Here is a 17,293-nt window from a genome sequence, read left to right on the forward strand (position 1 = left end):
TTCCCAAACACCAGGATCCCATCTCAGCCTGCTGTGGCTGGAGTCTGGGTGTTCTATGGAACAGGAAAGATGCCCACCTGCTTTCTTTTTAGTTGGATGAAAGGGGCAGCGTGGACCACAGCGGGGTTACAGATGCCACACATGAATCTACAGAGGTCATCATTTCTCTTCCCATAGGCACTAATGATTAGCTTTTTCCAGCATATGGACAAAGTGCCATAGGAACAGAGCAAAAGGCATTTACAAACACTGTGGTTGTAGAAAGATTTTGTTCCTCAGCACTTGCGATGGGGTGGCACAGATTAGCACTCGGTAACCTTGATGGGCGTGCACTTTTGAAACAGGTAAATGTCTCCCAATGAACTTTTAAATTAGAGAGGAGAGGAGAGGAGGCCTGGCTAGTTCCCACGTGCTACTGACATCAGAAACATGGTAAAGCTGCAACTTAGCACTAAACTTTAACAGTCTATGAATGCCAGAAAATGTTGAGAATGAAAGAATAAGTCTATCGAGAAAATCCTCAGTGGCCTTTCTACTAGCTAATTAGTTGTGTGGGTTCTAAGAGGACAATTTTCTACATCAGAAATTTAAAAAAATGACTGATCCCTGGTGGAAGGGGAAATAGGATCCTCAAGTTGTAAATGTCTAATTAAAATGTGGGGTGAAAACCTATGATATCTGTCTTTCTCTATGTGGAACTTGAGAAACTTAACAGAAGACCATGGGGGAAGGGAAGGAGAAAAATACTTTCAGAGAGGGAGGCAAACCATAGAGACTCTTAAATACAGAGAACAAACTGAGGGTTGATGGGAGTTGGAGGGAGAGGGGGAAATGGGTGATGAGCATTGAGGAGGGCACTCGTTGGATGAGCACTGGGTGTTGTATATAAGCGATGAATCATGGGAATCTACCCCCAAAACCAAGAGCACACTGTATACACTGTTTGTTAGCTAACTTGACAATAATTATATTAAATAAAAAATAAAAAATAAACAAATAAATAAATAAATAAATAAATAAATAAATACATAAAAAAATATGGGGGCGCTTGGCTGGCTCAGTCTGTAGAGCATGCAACTCTTGATCTTGGGGTTGTGAGTTCGAGCCCCACAATGGGTGTAGAGATTCTTTAAACAATAAAGTCTTAAAAAATATACTTTGTGAAAAGCAGCTAGCAAAAACTGAATACTGCAATTTAGGTTCGAAAAGGAAAAAGAATGACTTTCATATAGCTGAGTGAACATCCATCTTGGGAAGGCAAACTCCTATTCCAACAGGCTACTATGCTCGCTTCGGCAGCACATATACCAACAGGCTACTATCATGTAAAACAGCTTTCAAATGACTCTTTGGGAACTGGTTTCAAAGTCATTACTCTCGAATCATAATCTCACCTTTATTTTTTGAACAAAGCTGTCTTTACCTAGACTGATTGGGTTAATTTTTGGCCATTTCCAAAAATCAAATTCTCTCTCAGAGAACAAATGTTTGCCACCACTGAGGAGAAAGTTACCTCATGTTCTGAAGGGAATTCTGAAAGGGTCTTTCAAAAACTTGTGGGCAATAATACTGCATTGTTGAAATAAGCACAGTCGACCGAGATGATTACTTTGAAGGAACTAATATCTATTCAAGTGCTATTTTGGGTATTAGCTAAACTTCAGATTGCTCTATACCCAGTCCTTGCAAATTTGAGTATTTATATAACCAAATTCATGAAAGACATTTTTAACCAAAGAAAGGTTGTTGATTTTTTTTTTACAATTTCTTGTAAGATATAAGAAGAGAAGACAAATTTTTTCTCTTCCCCTTTAAAACACACTGGTGTATTAAAGACTGTTTTTATGTTCTTAGTGTTTTTGAAAAGACCCTTACATCACCTGCCATGTCTGTAAATACTGGCTGAGAAAACCCATTCATGTTTTTCATTCTTTCTATTTCCCAATTATCCACAACCTATTGCAATCTTTGCTCTCTAAATTTTAGAGATTTTAACTGATTTTAATTTTCCTGAGATTCCTTTCTTTCTTGGGTGGTAGTTCTGAAGCAGCCAGGACACTGTGGCCCATTTAGGGCCAAAAAAAAAAAAAAAGATGACAAACCCTAAAGGAATTTAAGGCAAGTCTGAAGTCCTATGAGATTCTATTAATTCTATTTTCAAGATATCTTCTGCTAACATTTCCCAGATACCTATTAGCTATAATAATATGAAAGCATAAGTGACCTAAGCTCAAAATCATTCTTTCCTCTTCTTCTCCCTACACTTCCCCCCGTTGTCTTGTGTCTGAAAGTCACATTGACATCTCTGGAACCATTGGAAAATTTTCAAAGCCCCAAAGTTTTCCAAAGTGCTGACTTAGGAAGCTGGATTGCTTGGTGTGCATTTATAGAACTTTTCCACAGGTTTCCTATTCATGTGATGAAGCAATCAATATGGATAAAGTTATTGTATAAACTCTGATCCTTGCCTCATTATGAAATCGCCACCTCAGCTACACACAGATCAAGCACACCTGGGACCTCACAGGGTATTTGGAGGGGAGGAAGTGGGGTGGAATGGGAGGTGAGTGGTGGTGGTTTCATTGAAATAAAGAGCTTTCATCTCTCAAGGGCTTTACACAATCTCTTTAGAAGCCACTGGGGAAACAAAGCTATCCTCCTTGACAGGGCGGTGATTTGATAGGATTCGAGTCAGAGAGCAGATTTCTGCCCAGGGTCATCTTGGTTGCCCCATCCTCTACCCCAGACTCACTCTCTGAGCCCCAAACACAGAAGACATGGACAGCCACTGTATTTAGTGCCAGCCAGCATTTTCCAGGGTCCACATTCCACATGGGAGCTTGAAGCAGCCAATCTTCAAGGTCAGTGTGCTTGGGTGGATAGTGTGGCCGAGTTGAATGCTTTGGGGTCAGAGGTTCAAATCTTGCCCTCACCATATATTGGTTGCTTCTGACAACTTAGCTTCTCTGGGTGTTTTAACTGGCAGAATGGGGAGGAATGTCAAGTTGCTGACACTACTCAAAACAGAAGGGAAATAACCTGTGTGAGCACTCGCTTTATATCAATACACCCCCTGACATTGAATCCTCATGACATCTCTGAAATCATCATGCAGCTGGGAACCAAGATTCATTTAAGCCACACAGGTATTAAACAAGTACTGAAGACGTGGTTCGCTACCAGGCCAAGTCCTGCGCCTTTTCTGCTACCCCACAGTACTCAGTAAATGTTAATTTCTCTTCAAGAAGATCCCTTAAAGCTAGAGGAAATGGCAGGGCAATGGGAGAGCAGGAGGCTGGGGGATGGAGATAGACTCAGTAATGGTCTTTGGAAGGCACTGGTGCTTTGTAGGGACGTGCTGGCAAAGGAAAGATGTGTTTTCAAACCCATGTCCTTAATACCAGCCAAGGTCAACCTGAGAACAATTTGCAGTGGAAAATTACACCCGGCAAATTCAGCAGCCTGATCCTAATTAGGAGCTAACCTCTCTTATTAGGTGAACTTTTTCTTTATTCCTTCACTGTGGAGAATGGACTGTAATTTGTTAATGAAATAGCATGCTAATGTATGTCATCTTATAATTTGTGGATGATCAAGAGAAAATGTTCTTTCATTAGAAAAATAAGGCTTTTATTTCCCACTTTTCTTTTTTATTCCTTCAAAATCATTAGTCCTTTAAGCATGTTCTTTTGGTCTTATAATAAAGGATTGGGGGAATGAGACCACCTACTTCTTCCAGAAACTTCTTTCACATCTACCCATTTGTTCAGTCTCATGGTTTTACAATTTCAATTCAGCTATTGTTTATTCAGATCCCAGAGGACACTGAATGACACTGTCTGAAGTGGAGGTTACAGCCTCAAAGAAACTTATGACCAAACGCAACCAAGGCAGATGCCCATGTAGACAAATGAGAGATAATAGGAGTAAAATTACCCTGGACAGTGCAGATTTATAACCCAGGCCAGATGCCATTCCTGGGGTCCCATTTGTTGCTCTGGGTTCTTTTATCTCATGGGGCCTCTGAGCAGGGCTGAATAAAAGTTACAGAAGTGCTAAAAGCAGACCAGATGCCCTCCTTTCTCCTTCTCATGATGTCTCTCCTTGCTAGTCTACCACAGGCTGCTTATATTCTGGGTGTTGGCTCTTATTTTGGAGGTGGTTGGAATGATGCACTTCTCCTGACAGTGTTCTGCCAATTGTACTAAGAGGCTAGTCCAGCCCAGGAAAACTCATGGACTTGCGTCAGGCACAGTAGCAGACTTGGGAGTAAAAGATGAAGAGGACATGGTATCTGCCCTGGAGGTAGTGATTCTCCACTGGGCTGGACGGATCCACAGACACTTTCAGCATTATGGGCAGGCATAGCAACAGAGTGGGGCAGGGTGTGGACAGGGAAAGGGAGGGGTGGAAAGGGGCATCCCTTTGCCAGCTCAAGGGGATGCCTCCTGGCTGAGACATTAAGAAGGAGGGAGAGGTCTTCCAGCATGGAGATCAGCTGAGCCAAGGTGTGGAGGTGAGGGCAGCATGAGGCAAAATGCAAGCATCGGATTTGAGGCAAGAGGCCACAGGCAATGAGATCTGGCAGTGGGTGCTGAGGGTCTGTAAACCCAGAGGGTGCAGGGAAGGTTTGTATAGTTTCCTAGGGCTGCCCTAACAAAGTACCATGAGCTAGGTGATGTAGAGCAGAAGTCTCTTGCCTCACAGTTCCATTGGCTAGAAGCCTGGAATCCAGTTGTCCACAGGGCCATGCTCCCTCTGAAACCTATAGGGGAATGATTCTTTCTTGCTTCTCCCAGCTTCTGGAAGCCTCACATGTTCCTTGACTCCATTCTCTGCCTCCTTCTATGTATGGCATCCCTCCTGTGTCTCTTCATATTGTCTTCCCCCCGTATATGTCTATCTTTGTGTTCAAATTTCCATTTTAATGAGGACAACAGTCAAAATGATGTAGTTGATTTAACTTGATTACCTCTGTAAGGGCTCTATTTCCAAACATGGTTACATTCTAAGGTATTGGAGATTAGGACTTCAGCATCTTTTGGGGGGAACACAATTCAGCCTATAATAGAAATGAAAGGAAAGAAATCACCTTGAGTTTTTTTGAAGTGCAAAAAGCACAAAAATAAAACCCCTACGCAGAAAATTCCTAAGTAAATCCCTAATTTCCAACCTAACTAAAATCCTGACTCTGCCCTTGTTTTAATCATCCTTTAAGAAAGAATCATCCTTGGAGCGCCTGGGTGACTCAGTCAGTTAGGCGCCCAACTTCGGCTTAGGTCATGATCTACCATTTCGTGAGTTTGAGCCTTGCATCGGGCTCTGTGCTGACAGCTCAGAGCCTGGAGCCTGCTTTGGATTCTGGGTCTCCCTCTCTCTCTGCCCCTCCCCCATTCATGCTCTCTTTGTTTCTCAAAAATAAATAAAAAAATTAAAAAATATATTTAAAAAAAAGTAAGAATCATCCTTGTGATCATCCACTCAGGCTCATGGTTCTTTGTAGAAGAGTTGAGGGTCCCGCTGTGCCATTTCTGCCTATTACAAATATTGCAGAGAACTGGTGCTGCCTTTTGAGGAGGGTTTCTTCACAGGCATGGATGGGAAATCACCCTGTTTCTCTCAAAGTTGTCCTTGACAGAGAGGTTTTTCCTTAACCCTCCATGAAACCCCTGTCTCCTCAGACACACAGCTATTGAATCCGTTTGTAAAGGAAATACCAAGTGCAATCTTTGGGGTTTGTTTGTTTGAAGCAGGTTATAATTTTGAGTTCTCTTCCTTTATCAAACATTTTAAACCAACTATTTTCAATGGAAAAATACTGTGTAAGCACAAGGAAAAACAAAACAAAAAAACAATCAAATAGTATCAAGTACTAAACATTAAGCCACTCCTTCAGTCCCTTCCTCAGAAGTCACTACTCATAAATTCCTCGTGTAGCCTTCCAGAATTATTCTATGGAGAGCACTGAGTTTTTTTAGACAATACACATTTAGTCGGGGACATGTTGTTAAATAAACAACAGCTAGGGTGGAGGCTGGGACACATTCTCTGGCAGGGTCTGTTAGATGTCAGGGACTTTTACCACTGAACCCACTGCCTGAAAAATACCTTTTATTTCCTAGATTTTGTTCTTACTTTGCTCTCTTTCAGATCATCTTTCCCACCACAGGAAGGCATTTGTCTGCCTAATGAACTGCAGGCAGGAAGCATATTCTGTAACCTCAATTTGTTCTGCTGACCTTCATTGGAGACGCCTCAACCGATCTCTTTAAGATGGTACGATGACCATACACAGATGGGTGCTCAAGAAGGCTCTATTAAGTTCACTTCTTCTGTTAGTGTCATTGTCTATATCATATAGTTCTTTAATCTTTTAATAAATTTTTAAAACGTTTATTTATTCATTCTGAGAGAGAGCAGGGGAGAAGGGGCGGGGAGAGGGGCGGGACAGAGAGAGAGATGGGGAGAGAGCAGGCTCCGTGCTGTGCTGCCAGCGCAGAACCTGACACAGGAGCCCAAACCCACCAACCATGAGATCATGACCTGAGCTGAAATTAAGAGTCAGACACTTAACCGACTGAACCACCCAGGTGCCCATACTGTATTATTTAAAGTTTGTATTTGTTCCACAGATATTTCTCAAGCACCTCTTATTATGAGGTGCTGTGCAGGTGAGGGTTCAAGGTGAACTAATGCCCCTGGAGAGAGGCTGATGAACTGGGGGTTAGGGAAACGAGGGAGGAGGCATCATTTAAGGCTGGATGGAAGAGACACAGGACTAGAAAGCCACGAAAACCATCAGTGGCTGAGTTTTGTTGCCTCTTGTGTTCTGAAGCATCTGCATAGCTTGACTGTGGTTGAAGGTTTTGTTTAGCACGTCTTCTTCCGTTGATGCACACAAGGTAAAATATATATATTCTGAGAGAGATACAGATTGCTTCTGAAATGACTCCAATAATGAAGGAATTTTATATGTGACCTTTTTTGAGTTTTTCTTGAATAAACCTTAAGTTGTGGTGAAACAGTAGCTCAGGCTTTTTGAAAAGTGTGGCATCCCTATATATAGATCACCCATTCAGTGTGCATTAAACAACAGCCACTCAAGGCAGTCCATCAGGGGGTGTAACTATATTTGCATCCCTCATCACATCTGGCTCTTCTCTACCTAGTGCTTTTAAGTCTTAATGGGGGAATCTTAATACCCGCCCCCCCCCCCCCAAACACAGTATGCTCCTATGGCTATAGCTAAAACTGGGAGGTAATAGTCTGCATGATTCTTTCATATCAGTATGTGATAAGAAATATGTTTAATACAAATAACCAAACCTGCCTTAAAAAAGTGATACATTTGACCAAATATGCTGTATGGGAGAAATAATTTCTAACGTCAGCTTTAAAAGTCTGAAAATCAAAAATAGAAGGGAACGTTTTAAGACTTTTGTCACACCATGAAGCATGCAGGCATGCTTGTTAATTCACGATGACATTTTAACCAGTCCTATTTTGGCAGGAGAGATAATGACAGGGCATATTCTCATTTCTTAGGAGGTTTACTACTTCAGCTTAACCCCTGAGGTGTAGGAAGAGTTACCTCTGGCCCGGCAGCTCCACCCAGAAGCCTCGGGTCAGAGCCCACTCTAACCAGGCTCAGCAGAGCAGTGAAAACGGGTTCTGGTTCATGAGTTTTTTCTTCAGGTGTCTCCTAGAGTATCCACCTGTGAAGAGGTCTCCCACTGAGGCACAAAAGAAGCATCCACTGGGAAATGCTGCAGTTACATCTAAGTTTAAAGAAAAGCAGAAAAGGAAAAAGCATGCTAACTTAGCTACTTTTGTACATAATCAGGAAATCATGAGATTCTGCTGTCCGTGTTCTTCAGTATTGGCCTGGAACATGGTTTCGTGGCTGCCTTTGTTGCACAATTTCAACATTACCTACCTAGATATGTTTCTGTGGAGAAATCCATAGTTTCACCTTGGCAGATCAAATTTTGCCCTATGAATACACAAACGTGTCATGTTAGTCTAGGCAAATGATACATTCTTTGTGCCTAAGTTCTTTTGTTTCTTGAACTAAAATCTTTAATTTGAATATTATTTAGCTATGTGCATGTTTATGACATTAAAGATAATCCAATGAAAATTAGGAAAAATGTTTGTTGCAGCAGTTATTTGCAGTAGCACATATTAAGAATATAAAATCCCATCAACTTAAAAATCAATCAGTAAACTGTGACATATTCATACTGTATAATAAACTGTGTCAACCTGGATAACTCGCAAAAACAACATAGAGTCTTTTTATCACTTAATCTTGGTAGTGATATCCCATCACTTTTGCCATAAACTGTTCATCAGAAATTAATCTTCAAGTCTGGTCAACATTCAAGGGGAGGCAATTGCCCAGAGTGTGAATACCAGGAGGCAAGGATTATTGGGGGCTATCTTGGAGGCTCCCTACAACAGCTGCTATATATTTTTAGGTATATGTGAAAATAGTGTAAAAGCATGAACAAAATTATGTAGTTATATCAGTAATAGTATAAAAACATGTACAGGAAAGGTAATAACTAACTCTGGGATATAAGGGAAAAATAGGCTTGGGAAAAGGTGTACCAGGACATCAACTATACCTTTAGTTTTCTTTTAAAAGGCATGGAAAATGTTATAACTCAAAAAATTCAAGTAACAGTGCAGGGATATCCATTATGTCAGTTTCTACATTTTTGATATCTAGAAACAAAGATTTCCAGATCCAGCATTTAATAGGTGTTTCAAATTTATGTGCCATAGAATAAATTGGTAAAATGATCTGATAAATTTTCTATTTAGAATGTTTACTTTTGGCAATACAGTGACTGCATAGTGCATTGTAAAATGTACAATGTAAAATGTACATACACATTTTGCTTATCCATTCATCTGTTCATGGAAATATGGGTTGCTCATGTTTTAGCTGTGAATGATGCTGCTATGGACATGGGCGCACAAATATTTCTTGGAGACCCTACTTTCAATTCTTTTGGGTATACACCCAGAAGTGGAATAGTGCATTGTCCTGAGCTTTTAGTAAACATTTTAAGTGTCATTTGGTTTTCTTGTAATTCTTCATCTTTGCTCCAAAATATTTGACTTTGTAAAAATAATACCCTTTTTAAATTGTGGTAAAAAAAAAAAACACAACACATAAATTTACCATCTTAACCATTTTTAAGCATACAGTTCAGGGGTATTAAATACATTCATACAGTTATGCAACCATCACCCCCATCCATCTCCTAAGTTTGTTTTATTTTATAAAACTGAAACTCTATACCTATTAACTCCTCACTACCCCGTTTCCCCAGCCCCTGGCTCTCACCACTGTGCTGTCTCTATAAATTTGACTACTCTAAGTACCTCATATAAGTGGATTCATACAGTATTTGTGTTTTGTGACTGTCTTATTTAACTTTGTATTATGTCCTCAAAGTTCATCCATGCTGTAACAGATGTCAGAATTTTCTCCCTTTTTAAGGCTGAATAAAATTTTGTTATATGTACATACACATTTTGCTTATCCATTCATCTGTTCATGGACATATGGGTTGCTCATGTTTTAGCTGTGAATGATGCTTCTATGGACATGGGCGCACAAATATTTCTTGGAGACCCTACTTTCAATTCTTTTGGGTATACACCCAGAAGTGGAATTCCTTGATCAAATGGTAATTCTATTTTTATTATTTTGAGGTGCTTCCATACCATTTTCCACTATTTTACATTCCCACAAATACTGCATAAGGGTCCCAATTTCTCCACATCCTCACTAACATTTGTTATTTTCTGTTATTTTATTCTAATTGGTGTGAGGTGGTATCTCGTGGTTTTGATTTGCATTTCTCTAGTGATTAGTGATGTGGAGTATCTTTTCATGTGTTTATTGGCTACTCGTATATCTCTTTGGAGAAATGTTTGTTCCTTTGCCCACTTTTTGGATCAGGGTTTTGTTTTGTTTTGGTTGTTTTAGGAGTTCTCTACATTTTGTAGATATTGATCCCTTGCCAGATATATGGTTTGTAAATATTTTCTACCATCCTGTGGGTTGCCTTTTTATTCTGTTAATAGTGTCTTTTGATGCACAAGAATTTTTACTTTTCATGAAGTCCAATTTGTCTATTTTTTCTTTTGTTGCCTCTGCCTTTGGTGTCATATCCAAGAAATCATTGCCACATCCAATGCAAGACATTTGACTTTTAATTACAGTTGCCACTTCTCTTTCCCTCACTGTTCACCAGGGTGGAACAGATCTCATTTTTCTGTCTACTGAACTTATAAAACATGTATGTAATTACAGCTTGGGTGTACTTTCCATTTCCATTTTTCATTTTAACACCTCATCATTGTTACATTATCTTTATCTGATTTTATTAAAAACATTTTTGTTCTGAAGAATTTTCCCAGGTATTTTATTGCTGTAATTGGTATCATCTTCCTGAATCTCTTTTTAGCTGTTCTCTAGCATATTAAAGGGATGTATTTCTGTTCTGATTGCTGATTCATGGATTTGTTGGAATGCACAAGCAGATTGCATCTCTGTGAACAGTTAGTTATTTTAAATATGTCAGAATTGTCCCTAGAAGATTTCCTAAATAAAAGCTGATTCCAATCAATTTACTTAAATTCATTCTGAATTACCTCAGACTCTGTCTTTAACACATTCAATATTTATGCAATGCATCCTCATGAGTGTTTCAAATATATTGTTTGGGGATAGGATGAAGCATCCAAAAATAATTAACACAGTGGCAAAGATAACGAAATGACAAAACTGAAATAGAAGATGCAAATGTACAACCATTTTTAGCACGAAAAGCAACAATCAATCGAGAGTAAATCTTTCTGGGCTGAAGAGCTGCATACAGCAGCAGGACCAATGCTTATGAGATGCAGCATTTTGTTAGATGGACAGGAGCCAGGATCATCACTGTGGTACATTATATGATCTGGGTACCGTTATGTTTCTATAATTGATTGGAATTGTCCACGGAGAATGTTCTTTGCTGCAATCCAAGGATTTCTTCAATGTTTCAGTTTCTCCAAAGGCCACTTGAAGGGTAATGTGTTTTTAGAGGAATGCATTTTTCTAAAGTATCAGAAAATAAGATTGAGGTTTTACTAAGATGTCCATATTATTCTGATGGCTCCTGCTAAAAACAGCACTATTGGAAGCCAGTGGCGTATTTTTTTCCTCTTATTTTTGGCTAGAATTAGGTTTCAGAAGTTGGATAAAATGGTGTAAAAATAGTTACTTCTGAAAGAAGAACCAAATATTTGCTTTTAAAGGGAAAGGGTTTAGGTTTTTACTGAATACACTCAAATTGATTTTCACGCTTTTACAAGCATGGGAGCAACACAATGCCCAGGGAGACTGGACAGAGTAGGTATTGCTTTGCAATGTTAGGAAAAGTACACAGATGCTATTAAGGAAGTTTTAGAACTTGCTTTAAAATGTCTTTCATTCTGGGTGCCACATACCTTGCACCCAAATACTTGGTGAAAGTGTGAGGAGCTCCCACACCGTTGTTCTCAAAACCTGTTCTATTTCCAGAATAGTCCCTGTTTCTGCTGACTTGGACATCAGAAATGGCCCTTGGGAAGACTATGAAAGGGTGATGTTTATCCTCAGAAACCAGAAGGGGTAGAAATGAGGCAGTCGGACCTCTCTTCCATTCAGTGGGGCCTCCATGTACCATTCACTACTTCACCAAAGCACATCCCCAGAAACTATTTTCAGAAAAGGCCCACTGTAGGAATCCTCATTCCCATGTACGCTGAGCTACAGCTGAAATTGCTCATGCATTTGTATTTGTGGAGGTGGAAATACTGTAGCACAAAGGAATGAAACACAAGTGAATCCCTCTCTGAGCACAAAGATTTTATTGTTTTTGGTGGGGGTAATAGCAATGGTGGGGTGGGCTCTTAGCCATAAAATTTATCCTGAGGATGAGTTTGTTTACAATTTATCACCTTAGGCTTTCATTTACCTTTTATTTACTCTTGACAGCTGTTTATCATTTTCTAAGCATTTTCATGTAAAAGATTCATTAAATGAAATTGACAAAACACTTGCTGTACCAGACACTGTGTATACAACAATGAATGAAGCTCACTGCCCTTATCACAATGGAGCCAAATACTATGAGAGGAAGTGCAGGCAGGTATCATCTCTGTTTTGTAGGTGACAAATGGAAACAGAAGAGTTGATGGAATACATTGTCCTAAATCTTCTAATATATGCTTGGATCACCAAACACAACACAGGGGCAAGGTAGTATTACAGAAACATAATTAAAACAACAACAACAACAACAAAAAACTCAAAACCAAAAACCAAAAAACCCAAACCACTTCTCTTGATACTGCAAGCCTAGCTTTTCTTTCCACTCCATACCTATTCCTTCTAGACCCTTGGTAAAACTGTGCTGTAATGGGAAATAGAGCATATTTTCTGATAATAGCCAGCTGAAGTAACACATGTAAAGATGCACATTCCTGATAGACCACCTATTTGTTTTGGTATTGTAACTGACAAGCTTATTTAAAAGCTTAATTGAAGTCACTGGCTTTCTTCGTTAGAATGACTGTTAGACACCCTTTGTAGTATCAATTTCAGATTTTTGAAGAAGTATGCAATGATTTGTTTCCAGTGTGATCTGGAGTTTGGTGGAGAGACAACTATAATGTTGGAGTAGATAACGTTTGATTAATGAAGGTCTCTGACAGTAGCCTGCTTATTCATTATTTTATAATTGTGTTGTGAGAGTTTCCCCCCACCCCAATCCAAACTTCCTCTTCTGTACTTTACACCCATTTTATTTTTTTGCTGGTTCACCATGGTTAGTACTTTTTTTTAATAACCCTTGCATCAATTTGACTAAAAAGCAGACACAGACCTAGACTTAAACATCCAAAAAAGATTTTTCCCTTTAGACCATTACTTTTAGAAAATATGCACCAATTCTGATGTGTTGCCATGAAGAACATTTTTGGAATCTCCCTTTTCTGATGGTCTTTGGTGTCGATTTACAAGCCATGAAAAAGGCAGTTTCATTTTTATGGCAGTCAGCATTACTCAGTGTTAGCCTTTTCATTTACAGGAATTATGTGGTTATTTCAGAAGCTCCATTCCCTCCTGAAAAGTGGGCACTTTTGAGGCCATTTGGAAATATGGGCCTGATTGGCTGTAGGGAGTTTGAGAACTGGCTCCAGATTAGTCCTCCACATCCTGCAAAGTGCAGTCTTCTGATTCCAAGGTGGAAACCTCGAGAATAAAATTCATCTTAGATCAGTCCTGCAACCCTCAAATCATTAAAAACTGCTTCCAATATGACTTGGAATCAAAGGGTGCAGTCATTCAAAGTAACTGTATTTGTTTTCAATGGATAGGCATGGTATCTATGTAGTTTAAGAAGTCCAAATAAAAGATAACAAGTAAGTGAACAAGGGTTTGGAGATTCAAATAATTTTTAATGACAGGGAGGTGCTGTGATTCTGCTCAACCGAAGATGGATTACAGTCCATCATCTTTTCCAGGATGTCTCTGTAATGAACTGGTTAATATTAATTTACAGATATAGCGTTACTCATGAAACTTTAAAAATATTTTCTGAATTACAGGCCAAATGAAGAGTAACAAGAAAAATGTAAGCATCCATTCAGATGTGGCTGGCTGTGTGTGCTTGACCTTGGGTAAGACTGGAAGCAACCTCTGTAGTACTCCAAGATCTCTCAAACTGACATGCAAAAGACTTGGGTAGAAGTTTCAAGCGAGGTAGAATCCTTGAAATCTCATTTAAAGGCCTCAAATTGGAAGAATTTTATTTTCCAGGAGTAGTATAGAATCCTTATGATGGAAAGTGAAAGGGCTGAGGCTGAAATTATGGGAGTAACTTTCTAGACCCTGCAACCATTCTCCATCACTTAAAATCGACAACCTGGAATCAATAATCATTCTTAGAATTGTGAGGACCTTAAAATGATCTAAGTAGAACTCATTAAACCAAAAATTTTTATCTCCTTGTTTTGCTTAGATTTAGAATTTAGATTTCTGAAAGCAGAAAAAGAAAGCTAATATAAGGGCTCAGTACATATCTTAGAAGCCAAGTTCTTTTATACTTAGTAATAATCAAAAAATTTAAAACTTACTTCAGATTTTTCTTTTTAAACAATTAAGGTCATGAAATAATTTTTACCTACTCATTTTGGATTATTTCTGAAAGAGAGAAGGCTCAGAGTTATTGTCAGTTCATATTCTTCAAGCATATGGAGTTCCTGTTTAGGGCTACTTTCACTGTGAATAGTCAGCTGTAGTGATGGAAGACAGACAGACACCTGGTAAGAGAAGACAATAAAACCTCAGGCTGAAAAGGCTTTATGATAATTTGAAGTTTTACAATAACTGTAGTACCCAAGATCCATGCTACATAACAATATTTCATTCTTCTTTTCCATAAATAATAAGTCATCATGATAATAAAACTACGTGGTCTCTCCATGTTATAACACAAGTTACACTGTACTTCTCACCTTGTATAAATAAATATCAGAAAGAGTATGGAAGTAAAGTCTTGAAGCAGAGGTAATGAAAAGAAGAGTGGCGGGAACAAATGGGAAGGAAGCAGGTGAGATAATTGAGTCAGCTTGTCTTGAAGTGGCACTCTAAATATTTTATTTCCACCAGTTATAGTATCCACATTTTCTAAGATCAGTATATTTTGCTTTCCTTATCATCATTGGGCTCTGCAATATAATTTTACATCCTATAGTATTAACATTTTTGACTATAAGAAATTCTTGAAACTCCATGTGATCAAAGTATAAATTTTGATAACAACCCATATTATATGTCTCCATACAGATTTATCTTATGTATTTTATGCTGCAGGGCTAGAAATCTGTTACAACAAATCCTAACACTGTCATGTCTCAGTGTAGTTTTCCTTAGAAAATAAGAAACCAACATTCTTGTAAACATTACACCGTGAGATGTAAGATTTGATGGATAATTCCTAAATATCATCTCAATATACACAAAAGGTTTTCCTACACGTGTGTTCATTTTACATATCAAGAAACTCACGAAGACAACATTTTGAAAGGCAACATTTGTTAAAAGGCCACTGCAGCTGACTTTGTGTTGCTGGAGTCAATACTGCAGCCACCGTCAATTTCCTGGGTGTCTTGAGGTTAGAAGTTGATTCCACCAAGGCAAACATCAAGCAATTCGACTTTGTCTAGATGAACAGGCAGACTTCTTAACCAATTCTCTCAAATGGACTGTTCGGGTCAGGTTACTTCACTTTCAGGTCAATCAAGGCATCAGAGACCTCCTCATTGACCTGGGCAGAAATACTCGCTGGTGTGACATTGAGATGAATGTCATACTGCTGGTCCAGGCCAAGGTAGCAGTCGCTCATGAGATACAGTGTGTAGATATACCTAAGTTTAAAAACAGAATGAAATGTAAAACAACAGTCATATTTAATTCTTTCAGAACTTGGGTGGTGAGACCCTGCTTACCTTCCAGGCAGTTCCGGAGTATAAAAAGAAATGGAAACAACGTGATGGTTTCGAACATATCCCACTCTTTTCAAAGCAATAAGTTCTCTCTTATCCACTTCTCCTAATATCAAAAACCATCCTTCATCTTTCAATTTGGGAAATCGGGGGGTAACTGCGTGGCTGTCTTGCTTTCCCTATAAACCAGAAAAAAAAAAGAGGTAAGACATTAATAATGTTTAGACTTTCTATGCCCTTCGGTTGTGGTTAAAAGGCTAGGTTGTTTTCCTTGAAGGCCATAAATCTACGCAGTTCAGTGTTATCTATCTGGGATGTTTTAAATTTTATTGTTTGGTGTTTTTGATATGCTATCACCTGCCACTTTTCAGGATTCTCAAAGCACATTATAGACACTACTTTGTGGCTATAATCACCAGCATATTTGGCTCAGTTAGAATAGAAAGCCCTGAATCTTAATATCAAATTAGTAAATTCTCCCATCATTCTTATAAATGATATTAGTACCCTATTTGAAGATGGACGAATTGAGATACAATCCTGTTAACCAAATCTTCCAAAGTCTTATTCACAAGAAACTGATACCTAGGGGAAAAAAGACAATCAAGACTAGACCTTGGACCTCAAGATAGTAAGCACTATATCATATAAATACCTTCCCTCAACCCAAGAATTAAACTCACATAAAAAAACATATATTCTAGGGGCGCCTGGGTGGCGCAATCGGTTAAGCGTCCGACTTCAGCCAGGTCACGATCTCGCGGTCCGTGAGTTCGAGCCCCGCGTCAGGCTCTGGGCTGATGGCTCGGAGCCTGGAGCCTGTTTCCGATTCTGTGTCTCCCTCTCTCTCTGCCCCTCCCCCGTTCATGCTCTGTCTCTCTCTGTCCCAAAATAAATAAACGTTGAAAAAAAAAAATTTAAAAAACATATATTCTAATATGGCAATATTAAAAAATCATTTCTTTGAGGAATGGGAAATTGTAAGCCAAGTGATTTGTAAAATGCATCAATCACCACAATCCAAGATCAGATATCGCCAAAATGGCAGCATTTGAAGTCTTTACTTTAGATCGATTTTACCAAATACAAGATTTTAGTGATTCTTTAAGACACTGGCATTATGGCATAAAATGTACTGATAATGACATGCTTTCAATCAGACATCATTAAATATTCTAGAGGGAGATGTTGCACTTAAGACATTTTAAAAGAGAAGTCTGAGAGCAATGCATTTTTACAGCATTTAGAAACAAAACTGAGAGTTTTTCTAGCATGATTAAGGCATGATTACATTTTTAAGTAGTAATACTAAGGTAGAAAAATTGTAGTTTTCCCCCATGATTTTATCTGTATGATTACTACCATATTTTTTTGTAAGTTGGGATACATTAGGTCTTCTAAAAATGGTCGTATTAGAGCCTCTACACTGCCAGAGGCCAATCGGTTCGAACTTACACTGACTGATTTTTAGCATTAGAAATTAAGTGAGATGGGACCTGAAAGCACAGCACTAATAGATGTAACAACAGAAAGCTACTTGCCATTCTGTGTTTGAAAGAGAGTGGACCGTACTCACGAACAACCACTTCATTCCTGAGGGCTTATTTTAGATTTGGCACTGGGTGAAACAGAAGACAAATCCTTTCTTATTTCAATTATGGTACTAAAAACCAATCTGCCTACATGCTGTATGCTAATATTCTTAGACGCCCCAATATTTAATATTTGTGTCATAGGT

General features: G+C 38.8%; 1 protein-coding gene across 1 annotated transcript in view; it reads right to left on the minus strand.

The window, feature by feature from the left end:
- Window positions 1-11,901: 11,901 nt before the first annotated feature.
- ASCC3 (activating signal cointegrator 1 complex subunit 3) overlaps window positions 11,902-17,293 on the minus strand; it is a 362,261-nt gene continuing 356,869 nt past the window's right edge. Inside the window, 2 exon segments of the mRNA XM_030317096.1 lie at window positions 11,902-15,477; window positions 15,559-15,734. Coding sequence (XP_030172956.1) covers window positions 15,330-15,477; window positions 15,559-15,734 — 324 coding nt within the window. The 3' untranslated portion in view covers window positions 11,902-15,329.

Source organism: Lynx canadensis, chromosome B2 (assembly GCF_007474595.2).
Source record: "Lynx canadensis isolate LIC74 chromosome B2, mLynCan4.pri.v2, whole genome shotgun sequence".
NCBI lineage: Eukaryota > Metazoa > Chordata > Mammalia > Carnivora > Felidae > Lynx > Lynx canadensis.